Source organism: Chiloscyllium plagiosum, unplaced genomic scaffold (genome assembly GCF_037043375.1).
Source record: "Chiloscyllium plagiosum isolate Xiang-an unplaced genomic scaffold, Cpla_swu_hap1 HiC_scaffold_37, whole genome shotgun sequence".
Lineage (NCBI taxonomy): Eukaryota > Metazoa > Chordata > Chondrichthyes > Orectolobiformes > Hemiscylliidae > Chiloscyllium > Chiloscyllium plagiosum.
Genome location: NW_028270175.1, coordinates 22,577,817 through 22,602,706, shown reverse-complemented (window position 1 = coordinate 22,602,706; position 24,890 = coordinate 22,577,817). Strand labels below are relative to the sequence as shown.

General features: G+C 39.5%; 1 protein-coding gene across 8 annotated transcripts in view; it reads right to left on the bottom strand.

Annotated features, from left to right (window-relative positions):
* Window positions 1–24,890, bottom strand: part of ubr4 (ubiquitin protein ligase E3 component n-recognin 4) — a 202,298-nt gene that overhangs the window by 86,055 nt on the left and 91,353 nt on the right. For 4 of the 8 annotated variants that reach the window (XM_043675848.2, XM_087980459.1, XM_087980461.1 and 1 more), the window contains exons 50-58: window positions 16,625–16,657; window positions 14,542–14,605; window positions 14,153–14,287; window positions 8,054–8,228; window positions 2,686–2,826; window positions 2,007–2,128; window positions 1,686–1,797; window positions 1,034–1,164; window positions 162–339 (exon numbers count right to left, since the gene is read on the bottom strand). In XM_043675848.2, coding sequence (XP_043531783.1) covers window positions 162–339; window positions 1,034–1,164; window positions 1,686–1,797; window positions 2,007–2,128; window positions 2,686–2,826; window positions 8,054–8,228; window positions 14,153–14,287; window positions 14,542–14,605; window positions 16,625–16,657 — 1,091 coding nt within the window. The remainder of the gene's footprint in view (window positions 1–161; window positions 340–1,033; window positions 1,165–1,685; window positions 1,798–2,006; window positions 2,129–2,685; window positions 2,827–8,053; window positions 8,229–14,152; window positions 14,288–14,541; window positions 14,606–16,624; window positions 16,658–24,890) is intronic. The other 4 variants (XM_043675850.2, XM_043675853.2, XM_043675854.2 and 1 more) reach the window with 2 other exon arrangements.

The following is a 24,890-nucleotide window of genomic DNA, read 5'->3' as shown; positions in this document are numbered from 1 at the left end:
TTATTTGGACTTTTAGCATGTACAGCTTTTACAAAAAAATTCAAGAGAAATAAAGCTTAGGAAGTGTTCTACATTCTCTTCTGTCTTTTTAAGTCAGCCAACATGACAGAGCAGATCCTTGGTATCCTGCTTGTTCTGTACACAAATCAGGGACACTATACCTTGCTGATCTTGCTGCAGGCTAAGAGCAATCGCCAGTTCCACCATTGTCTCATCATCGGCATCTGGAGGGATATCCAGCATTGGTGGGAAGCCCTCTGCTCCTGCAAGCAATGCCTCCAGAGGGGAAGGGTTTCCATTAGTTACATTTTCAGCTGACTCCAAAACCATTGATTCAGACTAAGAAAGAAGGGAAAATGGAGCAATTCATGACAAAAGCAAAAGATTTATGAAACGTGAACTTTATCAAAATGGTTGAAGCTGAAAAATAGTAAATTTTACAGTCTGGCTAATGGCTTATTTTGTCTGTTTAACTATCTGGGTAGAGAAATAGCACAAGTTATGATAATAATATTACTTGAGTGATCTGGAAAGAAAACTCTTTTCTTCTCCCCCGATCAAATCTTCCTATAAATGTTCTTTTATTGAATCATTCAACACACAATAACTATATTTTCATAGTGCTATTATGATGCAATTCATTACACAACTCCACACGTCCAAAACAATGGAACTCCATTTATAACTTTTTTTTTGAAAGGCACTCTTTGACTGTAGTTTGATATCAAATAGCAGCCCTTGGGATGCTTTAATACATTAAAAGAGTGCATTGCTGCAGTATCAACCGAAGCAATAAACTGCACATGAAGTGACAGTGTGCAATGTTGCAATCAACTGCCAGTTCCACTTTCATGTTAATAACATTCTTTCCACAAAGTTGCAGATTTACTGCAAATTTTGGTTGTACCCAAAGTTGCAAAGAGCAAAGGAGCAATGAAGAGTCCCTATGTACTAATTATAATTATTTGCAATATTTCCTTCCCATCTTTTCAGTAGTGATCAAGATAATAATGGATTTTTAAAAAATGCGTACCACCATCTCAAAGTCTCCATGATCTACTTCACTCTGTTCTTGACTTTCTTGACGGATATTTTCACTGCCTGCCATTCCTGATGGCTGCATTTTATCCTCAGCATCATCATCATCGTCATCATCTTTATCACCTGAGAAGCAAATGAAGGTAGGTCCTTACATGGAAATAATTCTAACGACAGAAAGTGGTCACTTGGAAATTCCTGTTCATCCAGTATGAACTCTGGCTCGTGTACACTTCAAAAATCACACGAACAGAAAAACCTTTTGTAGTGCACACACACACATATCAATATTCGCCGGTGTCCTGGTGCAGCACTTACACATTACGATTACTACACAGTCCTTGGGTTGATTGATTTAAAAGATTCATAAACTGTACGGAAATAATTCCACAATGCATTTATTCAATTAGGGAAGGTGAGGAGTGAAAAATACACTTCTGATTATAGCAATAAATCTAACTTCTGGTCCTTTAAACAATACAACAGGAAGACATTCACTCTTTATATACAATCCACAATGTTGTGACTTTTTAAAAAGGGCTATCAGTACTTCTGTTGATTTGGTGAACATTAATAGCTTTGGTAACCAGACATTTCAAGATATAAGGCATCTTTGCATTATTGTTGGGCATTGGTCATATTCTTACCCATTGGGGTGTTGCTGCGAGGAGGGGAGGGCAGTGTCACATGCCTGCGCTTGCTCCGTGGTCTTAATACACGAATCAGCGCCTGCTTACAGGCAAAACTCACTGACTGGTCCTGAGGAAAAACAATTCAGAAAATTGAGATACAGAACACAGGCAGATGAAACTCAGACATTGGTCCATAACACTGAGAACCAATGCCAACACAAAGACCATTTCTCAACAGTAGAACAGTACTGAATATGTTCACAAAACAAAACTTGCTACAAAATTAACTGACCTTAAATTAACAACCATTATCTTCTGTTAAATAGCAGTACTTACAGGACATAGCAGCATTTGCATATAAACTTTTGCAGCAGTATTGATGTAATCTAGTTCACACGTACAATACCCATGAATAATGTCAATTAGTGCATTCACTGTTGCCTCAATATGAGTCAATCCTATAGAAAAGAATGAAGACTCAGTAAAAATGCTGACAAAGCATATTGTTTTTTAATCAACCAAGCCTCCCATTACATCAGAAATATCAGTCAATATTAATCAAACTGCAGATGCTGTAAATCTGAAACAAAAACAGAAATTGTTGAAAAAGCTCAGCAGGTCTGGCAGCATCTGTGAAGAGAAATCAGAGTTAACATTTCAGGTCGGGTGACCCTTCTTCAGAACCTGAGCTTTTCCACCAACTTCTGATTTGGTCTCTGATATCAATATGCACTTGCTTGTTGAAGTATTACACATCAAAGATATTACTAGACATTATAACAGAGTCAATCATATTTAACATTGTAATCAACAAGATTTTGTGAAAAATACATGTTTATTTCATAAAAACACCAAAGGTAACTAACTTTCAGTTAATTCTTGTTTCACTTTAAAAAACTATGAGTGGCTAGAATCCTACTTGATTCTATATTTTGTCCATACCATATGTGCTATTTTACTGAACACTAAAGAATTAAGTTGAAGCAGGGCATCATTGTGTATTTGTCTGTCTTACCAGGCAGGCAGGCAGGAGCCAGGAATGCATTCTTAGGTTTGGAAGCGTGGAGCCTCCAGAAATGAGTGACTAACTGCATAATAAAACTGCAGCCCTCGACCTCCACATTCCTGTGGCCTTGATCTCTTTCATCCATTCCTTCTAGAGAAAGGAAAAGTCAGTAATTGCCATCATGCAGAATAAGAAATGCTTAAAATCTAGTGTTTTAATGCATCAGCCTTTCAAAATGCTTTCAAAAGGACATGGATATTGCTCATCTCTGCACAGCCTTGAGAAGGTGGTGGTTCCCTCCTGAGGACATGAGCAAACTTGCTGGATTTTTACTATCCAATGGTTTCATGGTTAGCATCACTGACATTATCTGCAAATAAAAGGTTTTTTGAAACAAAATCACATTTACAGGATGTCCAAGGTTGAACTCATGCCTCCTGATTAGTAGTCTGGGCCTCTGGTGTTACTATTTCAATAATATAACCATTCCACAAATGCTCCCAGTAAAATTAGTTATCCAATAATTCAACTCCATGCATCTTTAGCCATTGGTTGAATATGCCCATATGAAACCTTGATATCTGTCTTGGTCTGTAAGAATATCAACAAAACAAGCACTGAAATTAACAGACTAGCACTCCAATAATATGCAGTGCTCTCTAACAAGTTTTGGTTGCATGCTGCTGGGTGTTTCAGTGCATTGATTGGATTTCACATGTGGGGTAGCCTTCAGTTAGTATTTGGAACACTTATCTGTTAATGATTTCATTCTTGGCAAATTTGTTTTTGTTTAATCTACACAGTAAAATTACACTTCAGCCCTAATAGATTATTCAGTTATCCAGTAGCTAACATTATGCCACTACTGTCAAGCTAAAAACTCATCAACTGGCAGCACTGCCGCTGCAAATTAACAGTTAACAACAGATTCTACAAAGTGGGAAACTTACGTATGGCTACAAATATAGCTTTACTCGAAACAAAGTAACAAATGAGACCTGAAGAGTACCAGGTTTTCAAATAGCCACAGAGTGATAGAGATATACAGTAGGGAAACAGACCCTTCCGTCCAACTCGTCCATGCCGACCAGATATCTTAAATTAATCTAGCCCCATTTGCCAACATTTGGTCCATATCCCTCCAAACCCTTCCTATTCATAGATCCATACAGATGCCTTTTAAAAAGTTGTCATTGTACCACCCTCCACCACTTCCTCTGGCAGCTCATTCCAGACATGGACCACCCTGAGTTAAAACGCTGCCCCTTCAGTCCCTTTTCCCTCTCACCCTAAACCTATGCCCTCTAGTCTGGACTCTCCTAACCCAGGGAAAAGACCTTGTCTATTTATCCTAACCATGCCCTTCATGATTTTATAAATCCATTAAGGTCACCTCAGCCTTCGACACTCCAGGGAAAACGGCCCCAGCCTATTCAGCCTCCAACCCCGAGAACGTCCTTATAAATTTTTTTTGAACCCTTTCAAGTTTCACTACATCCTTTTAATAGGAGGGAGACCAGAATTGCACACACTATTCCAAAAGTGGTTTAACCAATGTCCTATACAGCCGTCCAATTCCTACACTCAGTGCTCTGTCCAATAAAGGAAAGCATACCAAACGCCTTCTTCACTATCCTAGCAACCTGCGACTCCACTTTCGAGGAACTATGAATCTGCACCAAGGCTTTTTTTCCCCCAGCTACATTCCCAAGATGTTACAAGTGTATAAGTCCTGTCCTGATTTGCATTTCCAAAGTCCAGGTCTTCCTTTAAATATCCAACTATGGGTTAGCTGGCAAGTCATTCATTTAAAAAAAAAAATCATAGGATCGTGGACTCATGGTGGCGATGTCAGTAGAGGTAAGATGATGCCAAAGAATGCCAACTCGGTTCCAGTGCTGGTGGTGCAGCAAAGGGACTCAAGGTTGGCCAACTTCCCCCTACTGGTGTCACCCCCAGCATCGGGGTGGAAGAGCCCAGATCGAGACCGATAGCTAAACACTTAAGGAGGATTGTATTGTTGACCTTCTAACTTCATTTCTATATTTTTCTACTTTATACTGAAGAATTTGTAGCTAGGTACCTTAGTTCCCAAGGTGGTATCAGGAATGCCAACTTTGTACACTTTTCACTGTACTGCATCCCTGTACTTGAGTACATGTGAGAATAAAATCTTTTTTTAATTCTAATCGTTAGTTGGGCCAGCATTTATTCGCAACCCCTGGCTGTCCTTAATGTGGTGAGCTGCCTTTTTGAACTACTGCAGTCCATTTGCTATAGGTTAACCCATAATTCCATTCAAGGAGGAACTCCTGGCTTGTGACCCAGCAACACTAGAAATAACAATATGTTTCTGAGTCAGGATGGTGTACAGCTTGGAGTATAGGAGATGAGTTACTTGTTCGAAATTTCCTTGTCCCTCATTTGTTCTTGTAGCTGTATTACTTGTATGGCTAGTCTAGCTCATCTTCTGGTTAATGGTAACTTTTAGGATGTAGATATTTGGAGTTTTAGAAATGATAATGATATTAATGATATTAGATTCTCTCTTGCTGGAGGTGGCCATTACCTGAAACTTGTGTGGCACAAATGTTACTTCAAAATGGGCTTGATTCCCATTTTTGCCGAGATGTTTCCTTGTCCTATGTTACAAGGGGTAAATCTTCCTGCTTAATTTAAACCAGCAAATTCTTTGTAGAGATCAGGTATGAATTCCATACCCAGCCCCTGCCTAGGCTGTGCATTCTCCTGCAACTCCTTGGCTCTTTTAGGGGCTCCTTTACTACCTTCACTAATGCCATTGCCTTAGCTTCTTTTACCACATCTTTTCCTACAGTGCTTTTCTTTAACGACCAGCACTGTGCCTTTATGTGTCCCACTTTAACACAGTGGAAACACATGAGGCCTTTTACCACCTTTCCACCCTCTTGGGCTTCTGTTTTATCCTGTGGTAAACTCTTACCAGTGCTCTCTACTCTTGGTTTAGTAATGTAGGATCTCCCTTTCTCCCACCTTCTGTCCCCCACAGGACAAAATTCTGGCCGAAGCTTGTCATATGCACCAACATGTACTCATCTGCTAATTCTGCTGCCCTTCCTCACTTTCTGAACTCTCTGTTCCTCCATGTGAATTCTTATCATCTCTGGAAGTGAGTTTTTAAACTCCTCCAGCAGAATTCTCTCTCTCAGAGCCTCAAATGTCCTATCTATTTTCAATCCCAAAATGACTATGTTTAATTCTTTCGAACTCAACATAAGCCTGACCTGGTTCCTTCTTTGTGTTTCTGAACCACTGTCTATATGCTTCTGGTACCAATTCATTAGTACCTAAAATTGCCTGTTTAACCTCTTCATAATCTCTTGACCTCTCATCTGACAGTATGGAAAATACATCACTAGCTCTGCCTACCAGTTTAGTCAGAACTAGCATTACCTACAAATCCTCGGACCACTCCATCTGCCTAGCCAATTTTCAAATGAAATAAAGAAGGCGTCAACATCTTTCACATCAAAATGTGGCAGAGTTTTGACATATTTATATAGATCACTACCTTCTCTTTTAATCTCCATCCTGTTAACTTGACTTTGCTGACTAAGTCGCAACTTCTCAAATTCAAATTCTCTCTTTCTCACCCTCTTTTTTTTCTCACTCTCTTTGCTCAGCTAAGAACCTTCTCTCTCTCGGTCTCTTTGTTTATCATCTAACTCCATTTTCCTCAATTGTAATTTAAGTTTTTCTACCTCTACTGCACTTGTCTGTTTCTCTGACACACCTAAGTGTTTGAGCAACCCCTTTCCAATTCCAGTTTTACTTTTGTCCTTGGTTAAACCTAAATCTAATTTATTTGCTATTTCTAAAAGTATTGCCTTTTTCTTTCCTTCTCAGCTTCCTTGGCAAATCTGAGAATCATCTTCAAATCTCAGAACCTCTTTAGCAATTTTAAGAGCCATTTCTCTTACTTTTAATTTAATCACCCACAAGTCACAGAAATTAAACAAATTGCCTCACCTACGTTTTATTTAAAGATCTAGGACACTAAATGCAAGTGCTTAAATCGGCTGTGATTTTTCATGCCCCCAAATCTATTCAAATCGGTTTAAACCAGTTCAGAGGACCCGGGCCCCCAAACTGTTATGACACGGGGTAAACCCTCTTACTTAATTTAAAACCAGCAACACAGAAAAGATTGATCCCGTGCAGTAATCTGTAAAATTTCAAATGGCCAAGAGCTATTTAAAGCAAAAATTAACAACTTTATTTCTTAAAGTATAACAGAGAATAATTAACTAATGACTATGTACAAGTCTTTAACCTTCCCCTCTATAATACTAGTCTGACAAAATTCACAATTAAGATTTACAAAACTTCTTATCTCAAAACCAGGCAGCTGTTGGTTCTTCCATTTGGATCATCCTGTGTCATCTTTTCGTCTTCTTAGGAATTTCTGCGTCACAGGTTACTGATTGGTAAAGGTACTTTTAAGACAGCTATTCTTCAGACAGTCTTTTACATGCTAGGGCTTGACAGCTCTCTTCTCAACTGTTCAATTTTCCCTGGTCTTATACCCCAGAGCATCGGATTGTGTCATAGGCTTTTAAGATTGTCAATATACTAAATTCAAACTGGATTGGAGTTTGGTATTTTTCAGGGTACAATTTAAACTGATGGGCCAAATTTGAATTTGTTTTTGTTTCCAGGCAATGAGCTAACCAAGAGTTACATTGTTACTTTATTGAGAACACTAGTTCTGCTGCTTTTAACTCTCAAAGTACACCCACATCTTCATAACACCTGTCTGAGTGTCGAAGGCAATGTCTAAACAATGACTGACAAACACTGCAGAAAACTGTTTAGCATTAGAAGACAGCAGCAGAATAGCTTGCCTTTAGGTTGAGCATACATGAATGGAGGAATGAATCTTGGTCATATTGTACATCCCAAAAATCAAAATAATTCACAATACAGCATAGGCCTTACTATCCGACTGTAATTGGTCAAAACGAGAGATATGCAAAATCAGTATGTGGCAAGATAGGTTAACACAAGCTGTGGGCTACTGTCAGTCGGAGACAATATAGAACACTGAAAGTGATAAGCTATTTGTACCTCCTTGTCTTCATTTTCTACACAGTGAGTCTTTCTAGTCATTAGATCACTTCCTCTACTTAAACATAATCCCATATAAACTGCATCTTTATTTTCCTCCCCAGCTTTTCAGAGGGACCATTCCTTGGTCATCCTTCTAGTTCAATGTTCAGTGGCCAAACCTGTTGCAACAGTAAGGCAGTGAACAGCTGCTCATTTGTTGCTTCACATACCGCTATGCCCAGCCCAAAACATTCCTCTCACCAACAAGGTACAAACGTATGAACTTTACCTTTATCTGTTTGTGGCGTTTTCACCTCTGTAAAGTGCACAAGGTTATTGGGTCGCATCATTGCGATGGAACGCGCTGTGATTATTAGTCGTTGGAACACTTCTGGATCAAGATCACGACCATCCTTGCTCCAAGTATTCAGGATTTGCACAGCATTGTTCAGCAAAGCTTGATCCTGATCAGACAAAGAAATTAGAAATAATTGAACACATCTTGTTTAAGATATAATGATTCTGCTACTCAAATATTACAAGCCAGTTGAATGCCTGCCTATCTTCTACTCACCCCTTTTCTGATATTATACAGAACACTTAGTCTCTTGCTCATAAGAGAATGAAGGAAAATGCAAGAACAAATTTTGGCTTGAAATTTTAGCTCAGTTTGAAAACTGAAAGCTTCAGCTTAGTCCAGTGTTTTTTTTTAATAGATATTTTTATTAGAAATTTAACATTTTTACAAGTTTACAAAAATAAACAAAACTCTCAGATATAAACCAACATTGATATACAATTAGCTCAAATATACAATAGCCAAAATTTGACAAAAAAAAACCAAAAAACAAAACAACAAAAAAAACCGAAAAGAAAAAAAAACAAACAAACAAAACTCAACTATCTACTAATCTAACCTACAACTAACCAGGGTGTATATTTAAGTCTCTTACATGCTCGGGATGTGTTAGCATCAGATATGATAAAACCCGTATTCGTGCGGGATTCCTCCCCCGAGGGGCCGCGGACCAGCCAGGTTTGTAATCTCAATTAAATAAAAGCCCTTGTTAGGATAGCCGAAATATCTGTATTTATGTAATTCAAAAAGGGCTGCCATATTTTATAAAATAATTCGGTCTTTCGGTGCACCATATTTGTAAGGAAGTCAAGGGGAATACATTCCATAATTAGTCTGTGCCAATTTGAAAGTCCAGGGGGGCCCTCCGCCACCCAGTTCATCAAAATATTTTTCCTTGCACAGAAAGAAAGAATAGAAAATAGTCTCTTCCCGTACGTGTCCAGGGAGGGAAAGTTCGAAAAGCCCAAGAGGAGAGATACGGGGTCCACTTTTATTTCCGTTCCTAAAATTTCTGTCAGGGTACTTGCTACTTTAGTCCAATATCTACGGATCTTATGACAGGTCCATAAGCAATGTACAAGAGTGCCCACCTCTATTTTGCATTTAGGACACATTGGAGATGCTCCTGCCTTAAATTTTGCCAATCGAACCGGTGCTATATGGGCCCTATGAAGTATCTTCAGCTGGATAGCCTGGGTTCTGTTACAGATAGTAATTCTTCTAGCATTTTCCCAGATATCATTCCACGTTTCTGTGGAGATTTCTAGTCCCAGATCCTGATCCCATGTTTTAAGCAAATTATCCATATCTCCCAATACTTCATCATGTAGTAAATGATAAATATTACTGACGGAAGATACCCCCACTGGTCGTAGGACACTACATTCTCTATCGGATTTATAAAGACTATCTAGTAACGTAGTCTTCTTCTGTATATAATCTCGAATTTGGAATTATCGAAAGAGGTCTCCATTGGGTAATCCGAATTTCTGACGCAGCTGTCCGAAAGACATCAGGACCCCATCTTTAAATAAATCCCCGAGACATGAGATACCCCTGGATCTCCAGAGTTTAAAAGTGGCATCTGTAAACCCCGGTTGGAATCCCCATGCTCCCACTATCGGTGCATAGGGGGATGTTTTATGTGAATTACCCTCATTTTGCCGCATTATATTCCAAGCCTTGATTGTATTTAGTATTATAGGGTTTTTACAGTGATCTGTGATGATTTTCCTCTTGTCTGAGAATAAAAGGTTAATAAGTGGGTATTTTACTTGAGAAGCCTCGATGTCCAACCAGATTGATTGTGGATCAGACAAGACCCAATCAGCTATGTAACTTAATAGGGAACTTAACTGATATTTCCTAAAATCTGGGAAGTCCAATCCACCCCTTGCCTGTGGAAGCTGTAGCTTCTTCAGCTTAATGAGGGGCCGCCTATGATTCCAGATAAAGGAACTCAGCCAGCCGTATAATTTACATAAAGCCGTCCTTGGCAGCATCACCGGAAGCATTCTCATAGGATATAGGAGACGGGGCAGGATATTCATTTTGATTAATGCTATTCTACCCATCCAGGAAATTGGCAGGTCTCCCCATCGCTGGAGGTCCTGCCTTATCCTTTCCAATAAATACACAAAATTAGCCTTATACAACTGACCAAATACTGGAGTAATAAAAATGCCTAAATATAAGAAGCCCTCCAGGGACCAGCGAAAGGGAAAAAGGGAACCGTCCGCTAAGCGGGGTATCACAGCAAGGCCACCCATTGGCATAGCCTCCGATTTTGAAAAATTAATTTTATAGCCTGAGAATGCACTAAATGTATTAATAACTTGGATTAAGCGAGGTATGGACATCAAAGGGTTACTGAGGAATAGAAGAACATCATCTGCATAAAGGGTAATTTTATGTTTACCTGTACCAATCCTTGGGGCCACTATATTAGGATCAGCTCGTATAGCTTCTGCTAGTGGTTCAATTATTAGCGTGAATAACAATGGCGAGAGGGGACATCCCTGACGGCAGCCCCTACCCACACTGAAGCTATCCGAGCCTAATCCATTGGTAACCACAACTGCTTTGGGATCACTATACAATGTTGAGATCCATTTGGTAAACACCTGTCCAACACCAAACCTCTCCAATGTGTAAAACAAATATGACCATTCGACCCTATCAAATGCCTTTTCCGCGTCTAATGAAACCACTACTCCTGGTATCTTTCCCTGATGACAAGCTTGAATCATATTCAGAGCCCTTCTAACATTATTGGATGATCTATGGCCCTTAATAAACCCCGTCTGATCCTCCTTTATAATATGTGGCAGTATCCTTTCTAGTCTCAGTGCTAACGTTTTAGAGAGGATTTTAAAATCTACATTTAGCAAGGATATTGGTCTGTATGATGTACAATCTTCTGGGTCCTTTCCTTTTTTGAGGATAAGAGAGATATTTGCCTCTTTCAGCGAAGGCGGGAGACAACCCTGACTATATGCATAGTTATACATGTCCATAAGTGGACCAACCAGTATTTCTGTAAATTCTTTATAGAATTCAGCTTGAAAGCCATCTGGGCCCGGCGCCTTACCATTTTGAAGGTGCCTAATTGCATCAACTATTTCTTGGGGTGTAAGAGGGGCATTTAGGACTGATACTTGTTCCGGAGTTAGGTCTAGAAAAGTCAATTTTTAAAAAAATGACTGCATCCTCTTCGTCCTATCTTCACAATCCTGTGATTTATATAACTCAGAATAGAATTCTCTAAAGATCGCATTAATCTTTTTATGATCATGAGTCAAAATACCCGTACTTTCCTTGATAGACATAATAGTCTGAGGGGCCTTTTTTTTCTTTGCAAGAAATACTAAGTATCTACCCGGTTTGTCGCCATATTCATATAACCTTTGCTTTGCAAATAATATTTCCCTCTTAGCCGTTTGAGTAAGTGTAGTGTTTAGAGCTGTCCTAAGAGCTGTAATCCTTTGCAATTTAATAATAGAAGGTCTATCAGTGTATGCTGTTTCAGCCGCTTTTAAGCGGGCTTCAAGCAGACGCTGTTGTTCTCCCTTTAATTTCTTCTGGGTCGCTGAGTAGGAGATGATCAAACCTCGCGTGTAAGCTTTGATGGTCTCCCACATCATTGACGGGTTGCTAGCTGTACCTGAATTAATTTCTAAAAAAGTTTTAAATTCTTGAGAGAAGTACTTTACAAATTTACTATCTTTCATTAAGAAGGGGTCCATACGCCAATGCCGAGGGGATGTCCCACTGTTCCTCGCCTTAGTTTCCATATATACAGCAGTGTGGTCAGAAATTGCTATATTACCTATTTTACAGGATGATATGGAATTTAAAAAAATCGAGGGGGCAAAAAACATATCAATTCTGGTATGACATTTATGTGGACTAGAGTAGAAAGAAAAATCTCTACCCTGTGGATGAAGACATCTCCATACATCTACTAATCCTAATTCTTTGTTCAGATCCATCAATTGTCTAGATCTGGGAGATACTCCTGCAGTACTCTTGGGAATCCTGTCTATTTCCGGATCCATAATACAATTAAAGTCTCCCCCTATAATTATATGACGGGCATCAAAAGCCATCAATTTTGAAAAGGCTTCCGTTATAAATTTAAAGGGGTGTGCCGGGGGGCAGTACAAATTTAAAATCCCATATTCCTCTCCATTTATGAGGGCTTTAATCAAGATATATCGTCCAGATTCGTCTTTTATCTGCTTTAGGATTTTGAAAGGGAAATTCTTCCGAACAAGAATAACAACTCCCCTGCTTTTTGAGCTAAAAGAAGAAAAAAAGGCCTGATCAAATCCGCCCTGTCGTAATTTCAAGTGTTCTTTATCTGACAGGTGTGTCTCCTGTAGGAGAGCTATATCAACTCTTTCCTTCTTAAGATTTGATAATATTTTCTTCCTTTTAAGTGGCGAATTACTCCCCTTGACATTCCAGGTGCACCACTTAACCGACTGATCAACCATAATCCTCTGGGCCAATCCGAGACCCCTCGGGAGGGGGAACCCTATCCAGAACATCCCGAGCGTGGAACATGTAAAATTTACAAAAATAAAGCCTCTTTAATACACCCACAACAATACAGTAAAAAACTATTTCTAAATAAAAAAAATATAAAACGTATCTAAGTGGAGACTTTCCCCCTTGTTCCCAGGGGGCGTCACTTCCTCTCCAAAAGTCCCTCATATCCTCTCCCAACCAATGCCCCATCCTTGACCCAGGCACTCCTCAATAAAATGAGGAGAATTCAAATATAATACAAAGCTAGAGTTAACAGTGAGCACCCCACCCCCACCCATACCAACACCTGGGTATATCTGGTAATGTTAATACCATATATAAACATATAACTATAAAATTACCACTTCAACAAATAATAATTAAATATGATAATACAAAATAACGAAGGGAAAAACAACCCTGCTCCTAAAGACAAAGGTAAAATCGAATAAGGTAACCACCTCCCCCCACCAACATTAACCAAATCCCCCAGCTTATATATATATACATACACATACACACACATATATATATATATATATATATATATATACACACATATATATACACACACACACATATACATACATCCCTCATATATACATAAAATAATAACAGAAAACAACTCCAAGGGGGGGGGGGGGGGGAATCAAATCCCTCTCCCCACCCCCCATGATAATATTAAGCAGTAAGGTAAGAAAAAAAAAGGGAGGGGATATAAACCAAAGCGGGGGGGGGGGGGGGGAAGGCAGACCAACATCCATTATGTCCTACAGTTTATCTAAGAGAGTCCAAGAATTCCTTAGCCTTTTCTAGTGATCCAAAGTTATATACGGATCCTTCATGGTTAAAGCGTAACATCGCTGGGTAGCGTAAGGAGTACTGAACATTTAAGTCCCTTAAACGCTTCTTCACCTCGTCAAATGCCTTCCTCTTTCGAACCAGAGCCGGGGAAAAGTCCTGAAATAGCATGATCTTGGATCCTTTGTAGATCATAGCTTGGGGGTCTTTTCCGAGATTTCTAGAGGCTTCTAGGAGTATCTGCCTCTCCCTGTAGCTCTGCAGCCGGAACAGGACCGGGCGTGGGCGCTGGTTCGAGCCGGGCCCGCGTATTGCTACCCGGTAGGCCCATTCCACCCTTACCTGGCCTGATCCAGCTTGCAGATTTAAAAGTTGTGGCAGCCACTGCTCCAGGAATGCTGTAAGCTGGCCTTCCTCTTCCCGTTCGGGAAGGCCCAGCAAACGAATATTTTTTCGACGACCTCGATTATGTGGTGTCAAAATGTGTCAAACATTCTGTATATCTGCATTACATAAATATCTGCACTAAATATTGCAACCTGCCCAATGTCTGACTTGCGCTTAACAAAGTCAGTGGAGGTGACATGGCAAAGGCTTCCCTTCCTCAACACAATAACAAACACATAGCTTCACGGACACAGTCAGTGTTTAACGCACTCATTAGTGTATGAAGAGCAATTCATCAGGCACACTCACCTTGTGATTATGGTAACTGCCACGACTGTTGTGTAAACTTGCCAGTAGCCCCTTGGTTTGCTGTTGAACAGTGGATGGAGTTGGCATCGATAGCAAAGTAGTAGCCAGCTCCAAAGCTGTCTGCTTGTTTTTTTCCTGGGAGAGAACAGACAGCCATTATAAACATACTCTCTCCTCTTTTCTAAAATGTATTTTTGTGTAATTTCAGATTGGACATCCATTATCCTAATCCCATGACCAGTTGTCCAGCCATCCTCAAATGGAATATTTGGAAATGAGAAATCAAAAAGAATTTCTAACAAATAAAAAGACCTTTCCCACTAAATTAGTGAACAAAAAGTGAAAAGTCTGCTCCTCTCCCCATCTTACAAGACGACAAATATGCTTACCTTCTCTGTTGAAGATCCAACGGCAAAGCAGCTTTCTAGCACTTCCATTGAGCTCACCACCAGTCTACAGAGAAAGGAAAGTAGTGCTTTCAGATTGATGAACTCCTCAGGGTGAGGTTGAGGGGTGGTGGGTTGTAGAGGAGGTGGGGGGAGGAGGAGGAGGAGAATTGCTTACTATTAAATAGTATGTAAAAGAACTTTTTGATACAATCTAAAGGAACATACAGTATCTTTAGGTTTATTCAATTATTTGATTGCTGTAACAAAGTAGAAATAACAAAACAGAAATAAGAATGTCACCAATGACACTAAAATTTATAATGAGGTTTAACAATTCCCTCCAAGTCTGAAACAGTCCAAGTGCTTCTAATAATTAAGAGCTTGTGGACCAGTTCTGAACACTGTAGCCACTTCAGTTTTATATTTGAATCTAAGTTCAAGTCCACCTCAACAACAAAAAAGCAGCCTTGCAGTGAAGCCTATATCCCAAGAACGAGCTCGATTTCAATCAAGGATCACAGATGTGGACTTGGAACATTAATAGCAAAATTAGTACAGTTCAGAGAGAGCATTTCAAAAACGAAGGAAAATGATTATAATAACATGATACAATTAAAGTTTATAAGAATAATTATAAGCTTCAGACAATGGCTTTCAATGCAGAAACAAAATTGCAAGTGACAAACATGTTTGAAAGAGATTTTAGTGATTTGAAACAATTCTGAAGAATTCTACAAATTTATAAACCTAAACCCAGCAGACACCACATTAGGACATAGATGCAATAAGTAAAATGCAAAAATAATTCTAACTTTACATCTGAAAGATCAACTCCAATCACTCGCCTCGTTGTTGTATCGCTCAATTCTTTCAACAGCATTTGATTTTCTCTACCATGCAGAAAACATTTTCCATTCTATGTGCCAATTGTTTCAGTTCTAATCACAATTTTGAAAAATTCTATCAGCTTTTTTATTCATCGGCATGACCCCTGAAAGGCGAGTAACAATCAGATAAACCATGTGGTACAGATTGAATCTAACTGAAAACATATACACGAACAGAACACCACCCCTTTACTCCCGCAACTTTATTTGCCATCTTTACAGTAATTATACTGCCAGTTTCATGGATATAGCCATTATACATGGATCATCGCCCTACTCCACTCTTTTTTTTAAAAAGAACATAGTCCCTTTTTTTGGATCTTTGTTCTTTCACTTAATCTTATCCACAAAGTAACTAATTGCCCATGTTACCAGTTTATTAGCAACAATGCCAACATCATTCTAAATCCAGTTATGTCAGTCTCACCAAGGACATTCTCCTTATGCTTTTTCTTATTCTGGCATTGTCTGCAAAATTGTGATAATTTTACTCAAACATTTGTCCAAGTTATTAAAGCTTTAAATCATTAAGACCTTTTTCTGTACTCCTTCAATTCTGGGATCTTGTACACATCTGATTTTAATTATCCACCACTGTTGAACTATGTCTTTGGCATGCAAGGTCCTATGCTGCAAAATTCTTTCAATTAGCCTTTCTATTGACACTTTCCAAAACTTACCGCTTAATTAACTATTGGTCATCAACCTTAGAATTATCTTATGTGACTTAGCATGAAATTTTGTTCGATTTTGGGTGTTTCATTACTTTAAAAAGGAGGTACATAAACATAATTATTGCTGAAAGTGGTTGTTTTTGTTGAATGCTCAACCACTCAATTTAGTCTGAAGTTACTTGTCAACATACCACCACCAGCAATAAAACAACCAAACTACTAATATCTTCAAAAATTGCATACACATAATCAACTGATAGTGTCACTGAATTCGACCAGACAATAAGACACAATTATTCACATGCACAATGATGAAACATTCGAAGTACAAATGCGTGACATAACTGAAGACAATTTCATTGATTTAAACAGGTGTCCTGAATTCAGAGTTACTTTTTGGAAATCGTGACAGGTTCAAATGACTATAATTTGTATGGTTACTGCTGTTTAAACAGTGAGATGCCACAAACAAAGACACAAATGCAAAAGAGAACAGGATAAAGAGAAAGGAGGGATACTAACCGGTCTAAGGAGCTTAGGGATTCAGTTTCACAACTTTCAGGAACAACAGAAAAGAAAACCACGTGAGAACTTTAAATAAAATAAACACAATCCTTTTACTTTTTTTGAAAAAGAAACTGAAAGAGAAGATGAGCAGCCAAGCATGCAAAACCTGCACACAGAGGATGGGATGGAGTCATGCAATGCAATTGCTCTGAAATACTTGGCCATCTGCACAAAGCAGTGTTCTCACCTAGGAAGGATGGCATGCCTATTAGAGACAGGTACTTTGCAATTCTCAGCTCTTACATTGACATGATTCCATTCAGTGCACTGCTTGTCACTGTAGAAACGGACTCTAAGTACAAAAACATATTTGCACTTCTCAAGGTATACAAATTCATGGGGGAGACCTGGTGGTGATTTCCCCAATAGAAAAGCTACAGGGGGTTTTAAAAAGTGCAGTTGGGTTTCCAATTCGAGCAGGCAGGGTTGATACATAGCTTTGTGCGTCAACTCAGAAAAGACCTATAACATTCACAACAATTGCAGCAACACTACACAGGCTCAAAACACTAGGAAATATAACCATTTAAGTTCACGAGTGCTACTGGCAACTGCAGCTCTCAGATTACACTCACTTCCTTCTTCTCTTACCGTAGTCTCTATATTTAAAGATCTCACTGATGGTCAGTTCACGAAACCCTAACTGCCTAATCTACACTCAAGTGCAAATAAACACAAAATATCAAATTCAGAACTTGCTAGTCTGAGGCTTATATTCTAAAATTGTTTTCAGATATTAAGTTGGTAATAGTTTTCTTTAAACATCTAGAAATTACAGTGAACTATTAAAGCTTTGACAAGGAGCCATCAATTCTATAAGTTAAATTAAAAACAAAAGACACCATTTGTGTCATTCTTAGGATCTTAGGAGAAAGAAGATATCCTTTTCTTTCTTTGGTTCAGGCCAACAATGTCCCATTTCTATGGTGCCTTCAACAGTGAAACACATTGTATGCCTCTGAGAAATGAAAAAAAAACAAATTCAAATTTTATCTCTAACCCAAGGATGACATACTAAGAGATGAAAAAGAGGAATTTTCAGGGAAGACATCAAAGGCGAAGAGACAGAAGGGTTTAGAGATGCAATTCCATGGCATTAAGCTGAAGTGTCTGAATGCATATTTGTCGAAGTTAAACAAAACAGGTATGATGGGCAGATACACAAGAAGCCCCAACTAAAGGAAGTTCTGAGGTAGTACAGGTAAGATTTGCAAAAGACTACAGGGATAGAAAAGGTAAAAGACAGGTAGTGATTTAAATTGACTGCAGCTGGGAATTAAGTTTAAGGCATTATCATGCAATTGGTAAGGAGGACTCAGTGGAAAGTATGATACAGGCAATAGTTTTGGAGGAGGTTAAGTATATTGAGTGTGATGAACGAGAGGTTGGGAAAGACTGGATTGATTCAAAGAAACGAAGAGTTTCAGAGAAACATGAGTTAAGTTGGGTGCAGATGAAGTTATGTTGCAGAGGTGCTTTTTGTGAAGGGGACTGAAAGTTCAACTTAGCAGTTAACAAACTGCCAAAAGGTGCAAAGAGTCCAGTTCAACCAGACATTGCGGTGGAGAAAGGAGACAGATTCAAATGTAAAAAACATGGAATTTATGGTGACATTACCAAATCAGAATTTGAATTATTAGTGCTTAATTGAAGGAAACTGTAACAGACTGGATATCAGTCAAGCAGTCTGTTAACAGTGCAGGATCAAAGATGCCTTTGTTAGAGAGTATTTAGCTATGATTGAATAGGCAAAAGTTGAACCATGACAGGTTGGGGCATAGGTGTGTTACAAGGACAATGGAGGAAAGCTTTAAAAGGAGACTTGCTAGCAGTTACACATATAGACAGATTAATGAGAGAAAATAGATCATAATCTCAGTCATACAGAATGTCATTTGAGACTTTTATTTGGTCTATTCTGATGCTGTGAAATACAACTTGAGAGAGATTCAAAACGCAATTGCAGGAAAGTTAGCACAAACTTTGGAGGCAACAATAAGAACCGAATGGGATGTCTAAAACCGGGCAGTAGTTTGCAAGGTCAAAGATGCAGGAGATGATAGCTTGGGAAAGAAACAGCACCGAACAAACGGAATAACTTACAATGGTGGAAGCTGGAGATGAGATTCATGGATGAGCTGGGTTTGGTGAGGACTAGAGAAAGTGAGGACTGCAGATGCTGGAGATCAGAGTCAAACAGTGTGATGCTGGAAAAGAACAGCCAGTCAGGCAGTATCTGAGGAGCAGGAGAATCGATGTTTCAAGCATAAGCCCTTTCTGATAAAAGGCTTATGTTTGAAATGTTCATTCTCCTGCTCCTCAGATGCTGCCTGACCGCCTGTGCTTTTACAGCACTCTACTCTTCGACTAGTGGGGACAGGTCAATGAGAAACCAGAGAAAGATGCTCTTTCCAAGGCTAGTTGGGAGCTGTTTATGGAGGTGAACGTGGAGATGATGGAGGTGAAAAGGAATAGGTGCAAGGGACTGAAGGTATAGAAACAAAGAAAATAGGAGGTATGAATCATTTGGCTGCTCACGATTGCTCTGCCATTCACTATGATAACAGCTGATCACCAACTCAGCAAACAGTTGCTGCAATCTGCCCATACTCTTGGATTCCTTTACCCCTAAGAGCTATATTTAATTTCCTGTTGAAAACATTAAATGCTTTGCTGTCAAATGCTTTCTGTGATAGAGAATTCAGTTGGCTCACCACTCTCTGGGTGAAGAAATTTATTTTCCTCAGTCATAAATTGCCTACCCCATATCCTAAAACAACTGCCCCTGGTTCTGGGCTCCTTGGTAATTGGGAACATGCTTCCTGCTAGCCTGTCTCCTGTTAGAATTTTATAGGTTTTTTTAATGTCATAAGCCCCTCAATTGCATCTAAGTTTGCTCACTGAGCTGGAAGGTTCGTTTTCAGACGTTTCATCATCATACTAGGAATTAGTGAGCCTCCGGTGAAGCGCTGGTGTTACGACCCGCTTTCTATTTATGTATTTAGGTTTCTTTCGGTTGGTGATGTCATTTCCCGTTCTTTTTCTCAGAGGGTGATAAATGAGGTCCAAGTCAATGTGTTTGTTGAGAGCGCTCCGGTTGGAATGCCATGCTTCCACGAATTCTTGTGCATGTCTATTTGGCTGGTCCTACGATGAATGTGTTGTCCCAGTCAAAGTGGTGTCCTTCCTCATCTGTATTTAAGGATACTAGCGATAGTTGGTCATGTCTTTTTGTGGCTAGTGGCTGGTGGCAAGTTTTCTGCCTGTATGTCCATTGTAGTGTTTGCTACAGTCCTTGCAAGGTATTTTGTAAATAACATTAGTTTTGCTTGTTGTCTGTATAGGGTCTTTTAAGTTCACTAGCTGCTGTGTTGGTAGGTTTGTGGGCTACAATGACGCCAAGAGATCAGAGTAGTCTGACAGTCATTTCTGAGATGTCTTTGATGTAGGGGAGAGTGACTAGGGTTTCTGGACAAGTTTTGCCTGCTTGTTTGGGTCTGTTGCTGAGAAATTGGTGGACTGTGTTCATTGGGTACCCATTCTTTCTGAATACGCTGTATGGGCGATTTTCTCTGCTCTTCATACATCATCTTCAAACATATAGACAAAACGCGACCAGAAATCCTAGCCACTCTCCCCTACATCTAAGACATCTCAGAAATGACTGCCAGACTACTCTGACCCCTTGGAATCATGGTAGCCCACAAACCCACTAACACACTAAAACAGCAGCTAATGAACTTGAAAGACCCTACACAGACAACAAGTAAAACAAACGTCATTTACAAACTAACTTGCAAGGACTGTAACAAACACTACATTGGACAAATAGGCAGAAAACTAGCCACCAGGTTACATGAACATCAGCTAGCCACAAAAAGACACGACCAACTATCACTAGTATCCTTAAATACAGATGAGGAAGGACATCACTTCGACTGGGACAACACATCAATCCTAGGTCAAGCCAAACAGAGATACGTATGAGAATTCCAAGAAGCATGGCATTCCATACGGACCTCTATCAACAATCACATTGACTTGGACCCCATTTACCATCCTCTGAGAAAAAAAAACATGACAACACCAATCCAAGGAAACAAACACAAATAGAAAGCAGGTCAGAACAGCAGGGTTTCACCAGAGGCTCACTGATGATGTTACTTAGTATGGTGACAAAACGTCTCTAAAAGGACCTTCCAGCTCAGCGAGCAAATTTACATCCAGAATCCCAATTTGAGGTACAAATCTCAAAACTCGCTAACACCCTCATTATTCTAAACTCCATTAAATATCGTCCTGACTGATCCAGTCTCTCTTCATATGGTCAGCTCTGCCATCCCAGGAATTAGTTTGATAAATCTTCATTCCACTCACTTCATTCTTAGCCATCCTTCCTTGGATAAGGAGATCAAAACTGCACACTAAGACCCCATACAATTGCAGCAAGGAATCCATACCACTGTACACAAATCCACTTGCTATTAAGGCCAATGTACCAATTGTCTTCTTCACCACATGGTGCTCTCCATTAGTTTAAGCAACAACCAGGTCATATTGCATCTCATCTTTTCCCAATCTATCACGATTCAGATAATAATCTGCCTTCCAGCTTTCGCTAACAACGTGAACAACCTCATATATCCACATTATACTTTATCTGTCATGCATTTACGCACACGGAGTCATAGAGCACAGAAACAGACCCTTCAGTCCAACTTATCCATGCCAACCAGACACCCCAATCTGACCTAGTCACATTTTCCAGCATTTGGCCCATATCCTCTAAACCCTTCATGTTCATATACCCATCCAGATGCCTTTTAAATGTTGTAATTGTACCCACCTCCACCACTTCATCTAGCAGATCATTAATACACCACCCTCTGAAAAAGTTACCCCTCAGGGCCTTTTTACATCTTTCCCCTCTCATCTATGCCCTCAACTTTTGGACTCCCCCACCCTTGGCTAGTCACCTTATCTATGTCCCTCATGATTTTAGAAACCTCTATAATATCACTCCTCAGCCTATGATGCTCCAAGGGAAAAAGCCCCAGCCTGCTCAATCTCTCCTCTAGTCTTGCCAATATCCTTGTAACCTTTTCTACACCCTCTCAAGTTTTACATTCTTCCTATACTGGAGACACCATAATTGTATGCACTATTCCTAAAGTGGCCTCACCACTGTACAGCCACCATGTCCCAACTCCTATACTCAATGTTCTGGCCAATGAAGGCAAGCGTACCAAACACCATCTTTACCACTGTCTACCTGTTTCAAGTTTCAAGGGACTGTGAATTTGCACCCAGAGGTCTCTTTGTTCGGCAATACTTGGCTATTCCTTGGGCCCACCGGCCCTTTTGATCAAGGTTCCATTGTACTCTGAGATAATATTCTTTGCTGTCCATTACACCACCAGTTTTGGTGTCATCTGCAAACTAACTAACTCTTGCCTCCTATATTCACATCAAATTCATTGATATAAATTATGAAAAGCAGTGGACCCAGCACCAATCCTATGGTACACCACTGTTCACAGGCCTCCAATCCAAAAAACAACCCTCTATCACCACCCTGTTTCCTACCTTCAAGTAATTTTATATCTGGTTGGCTGCTCCCACTGGATCCCATGTGATCTAACCTTACTAACCAATCTAACATGTGGAGTCTTGTTGAATGCTTTTCTGAAGTCCAAGATAACATATACCACTCTGTCTTCATCATCTTCTTTGTCACCTCTTCAAAAAAAATTTCTACTGCCTTTATACTCTTCTACAGATTTATTCAATCTCTGTTGTCTATACCTGACATATGCTTCCTTCTTATTCTTGACCAAAACCTCAATGTCTCTAGACATCCAACATTCCCTACACCTACCAGCCTTGCCCTTCACCCTAATAGGAATATACAGTCTCGGGACTCCAGTTATCTAATTTCTGAAGGCTCCCCATTTTCCAGCTGTCCTTTTACCTGCAAACATCTGCCCCCAATCAAGTTGTGAAAGTTCTTGCCTCATACAGTCAAAATTGGACTTCCTCCAATTTAGAACTTCAACTTTTAGATCCTGTCTATCCTTTTCCATCACCATTTAAAAACTAATAGAATGTGGTCACTGGTGCCAAAGTGCTCCCCCACTGACACTTCACCTACCCTGCTTTACTTCACAGGATTAGGTCAAGTTTTACATCTTCTCCAGTAGGTACATCCACATGCTGATTGGTGCAGAGAAAGCATCAGAGGATCAGAACAGCAAAGCATGGTGAGATTTGGTAATGAAGGCCACATTCCTAAAATGGCTGTTTTGATGCAATGATGGTGCCAACTATAATCAGCCGCAGAGGCTTTGGTAAAGAGCAAGATGGTGCCACTAATAACTCAAATTTAAATCCAAACAAAATACCAATGAACGCATTCAGAATAAATCTCTAATTACAGTAAGCAGTTATCTTTTGACCAGAGTTCAAAGGGGTGAAAAAGATAGAAAATCATTGGTAGGTCACTGGCCTGTCAAGCTGTTCTGCTATTCAAACAGGTTATGGTTGATCCTCTACTTCAACATCATTTCCCCCCTTCATATTTCTAATGTCATGAACCATAAATATATTGATTTCTGTGTTTAATACGTTCAACAAATGGTCTTCCGAACCCCTAGGGGCAGGGGACACTGAAGATTCATCACCCTCAGTGAAGAAATTCCTCCTCATCTCAGTGCTAAATAGCCTGCCCTTATTCTGGCATTACATCCCCAGCATCTGCACTCACCAGCTAGGGAGAGCATGCTACGCCTATCTATCAGTCTTGCCCTGTAAGAACTTCATAAGTTTCAAAGAGATCACCTCATTCCTTGAAACTCTACAGGCCAGGTTTCTTCAAATAAGACATGTTCACTACCCCAGGGTGAGCCTTCATTGTAATCCCTCTAAAAGGAAATAAAGCTCTCCTTAGGTAAGGAGGTTAAAACCATATTCAATACTCCAGATGCAGCCTCACCAAGGCACTAATCAATTCCAGCATGACATCTTTATTTCTATACCACAATCATATTGTGATAAAATTCTATTTGCCTACTTCGTTATTTGCTGCACTTGCATGCTAGTTTTGAGCGACTCATGAAAAAGGTTATCAAGTTCCTAACTTCTCATTATTTAAGTAATACTGTACTTCTGTTTTATTCTACCAAAGTGGATAACCTCACATTTATTCACATCATATTTCATCGGCCATGATTGCCTATTTACTTATCCTTTCTAAATCTGCTTACATCTGTCCCATCTAGTTTCTTGCCAACAGCAAATTTGGCCCCCAATCCCAAAGCATTTATACAGACTGAGAACAAGATTGTAGTCACAGCATGGATTCTTGCAGCACACCAGTAATAACAACCTGCCACCCTGAGAATGACCCCATTCTTCTTACATTTTCTTTCTGCAAAGTAATCCTGCCCTACGCTGAGTAACAATTTTGGAACTCCCTCCTTAGTGGCATTCTGGGTCAACCCCACAGTACGTGGACTGCAGCAGTTCAAGGCAACTTACCACCGCCTTCTCAAGGGCAAATAGGGCTGAGCAGAAAAAAAACACATTCTAACCAGCCAGCAACACCCATGTACCACAAATGAATTTTAAAAAAAATGGAATTTTCAATCCATACTACCTCCAATCCCATGTGCTCTAATTTTATCTAGTAACTCTCTATATGAAAAATAATTATCAACTTGAAGGAACAAATACAAAGGTGGGATAACAGGAAGGGAAGAAACAGGACAGACATGGCTGGAAGTGATCAAGAGAATGAAAGAGAGAACAATGCAACACGAGTGACAGACTCTGACCCAGAACAACTGTCAAAATATACACAAAGGAATGGACAGAGGGGATTCAAGTGAAACATATATATCAGAGATTAGGACTAAAATGTTCAGTATTGTCAACAGGACAGAGGAAAATAATTTGAAAGTTGGTGAATGAAATTACTATTTTTGGGTGTCTTATTACCTCCCAATTTAACTATTTTAGGAACACTAAAAACACATGAACTCACTTAAGAATATAGGAACTGCAAGCTCAGGACAGTCTGAGATCATGCTGTAATGAAAAGCTTTCACATATCAGCCACACACATGGATCAGCGAGAAAAAAACTAATACCCAGACTTTGGTTACAGAACAAATGTTGCAAGAGAAACAAAATCACGCCTCATGTAATTTGCTTTGTATTGTCA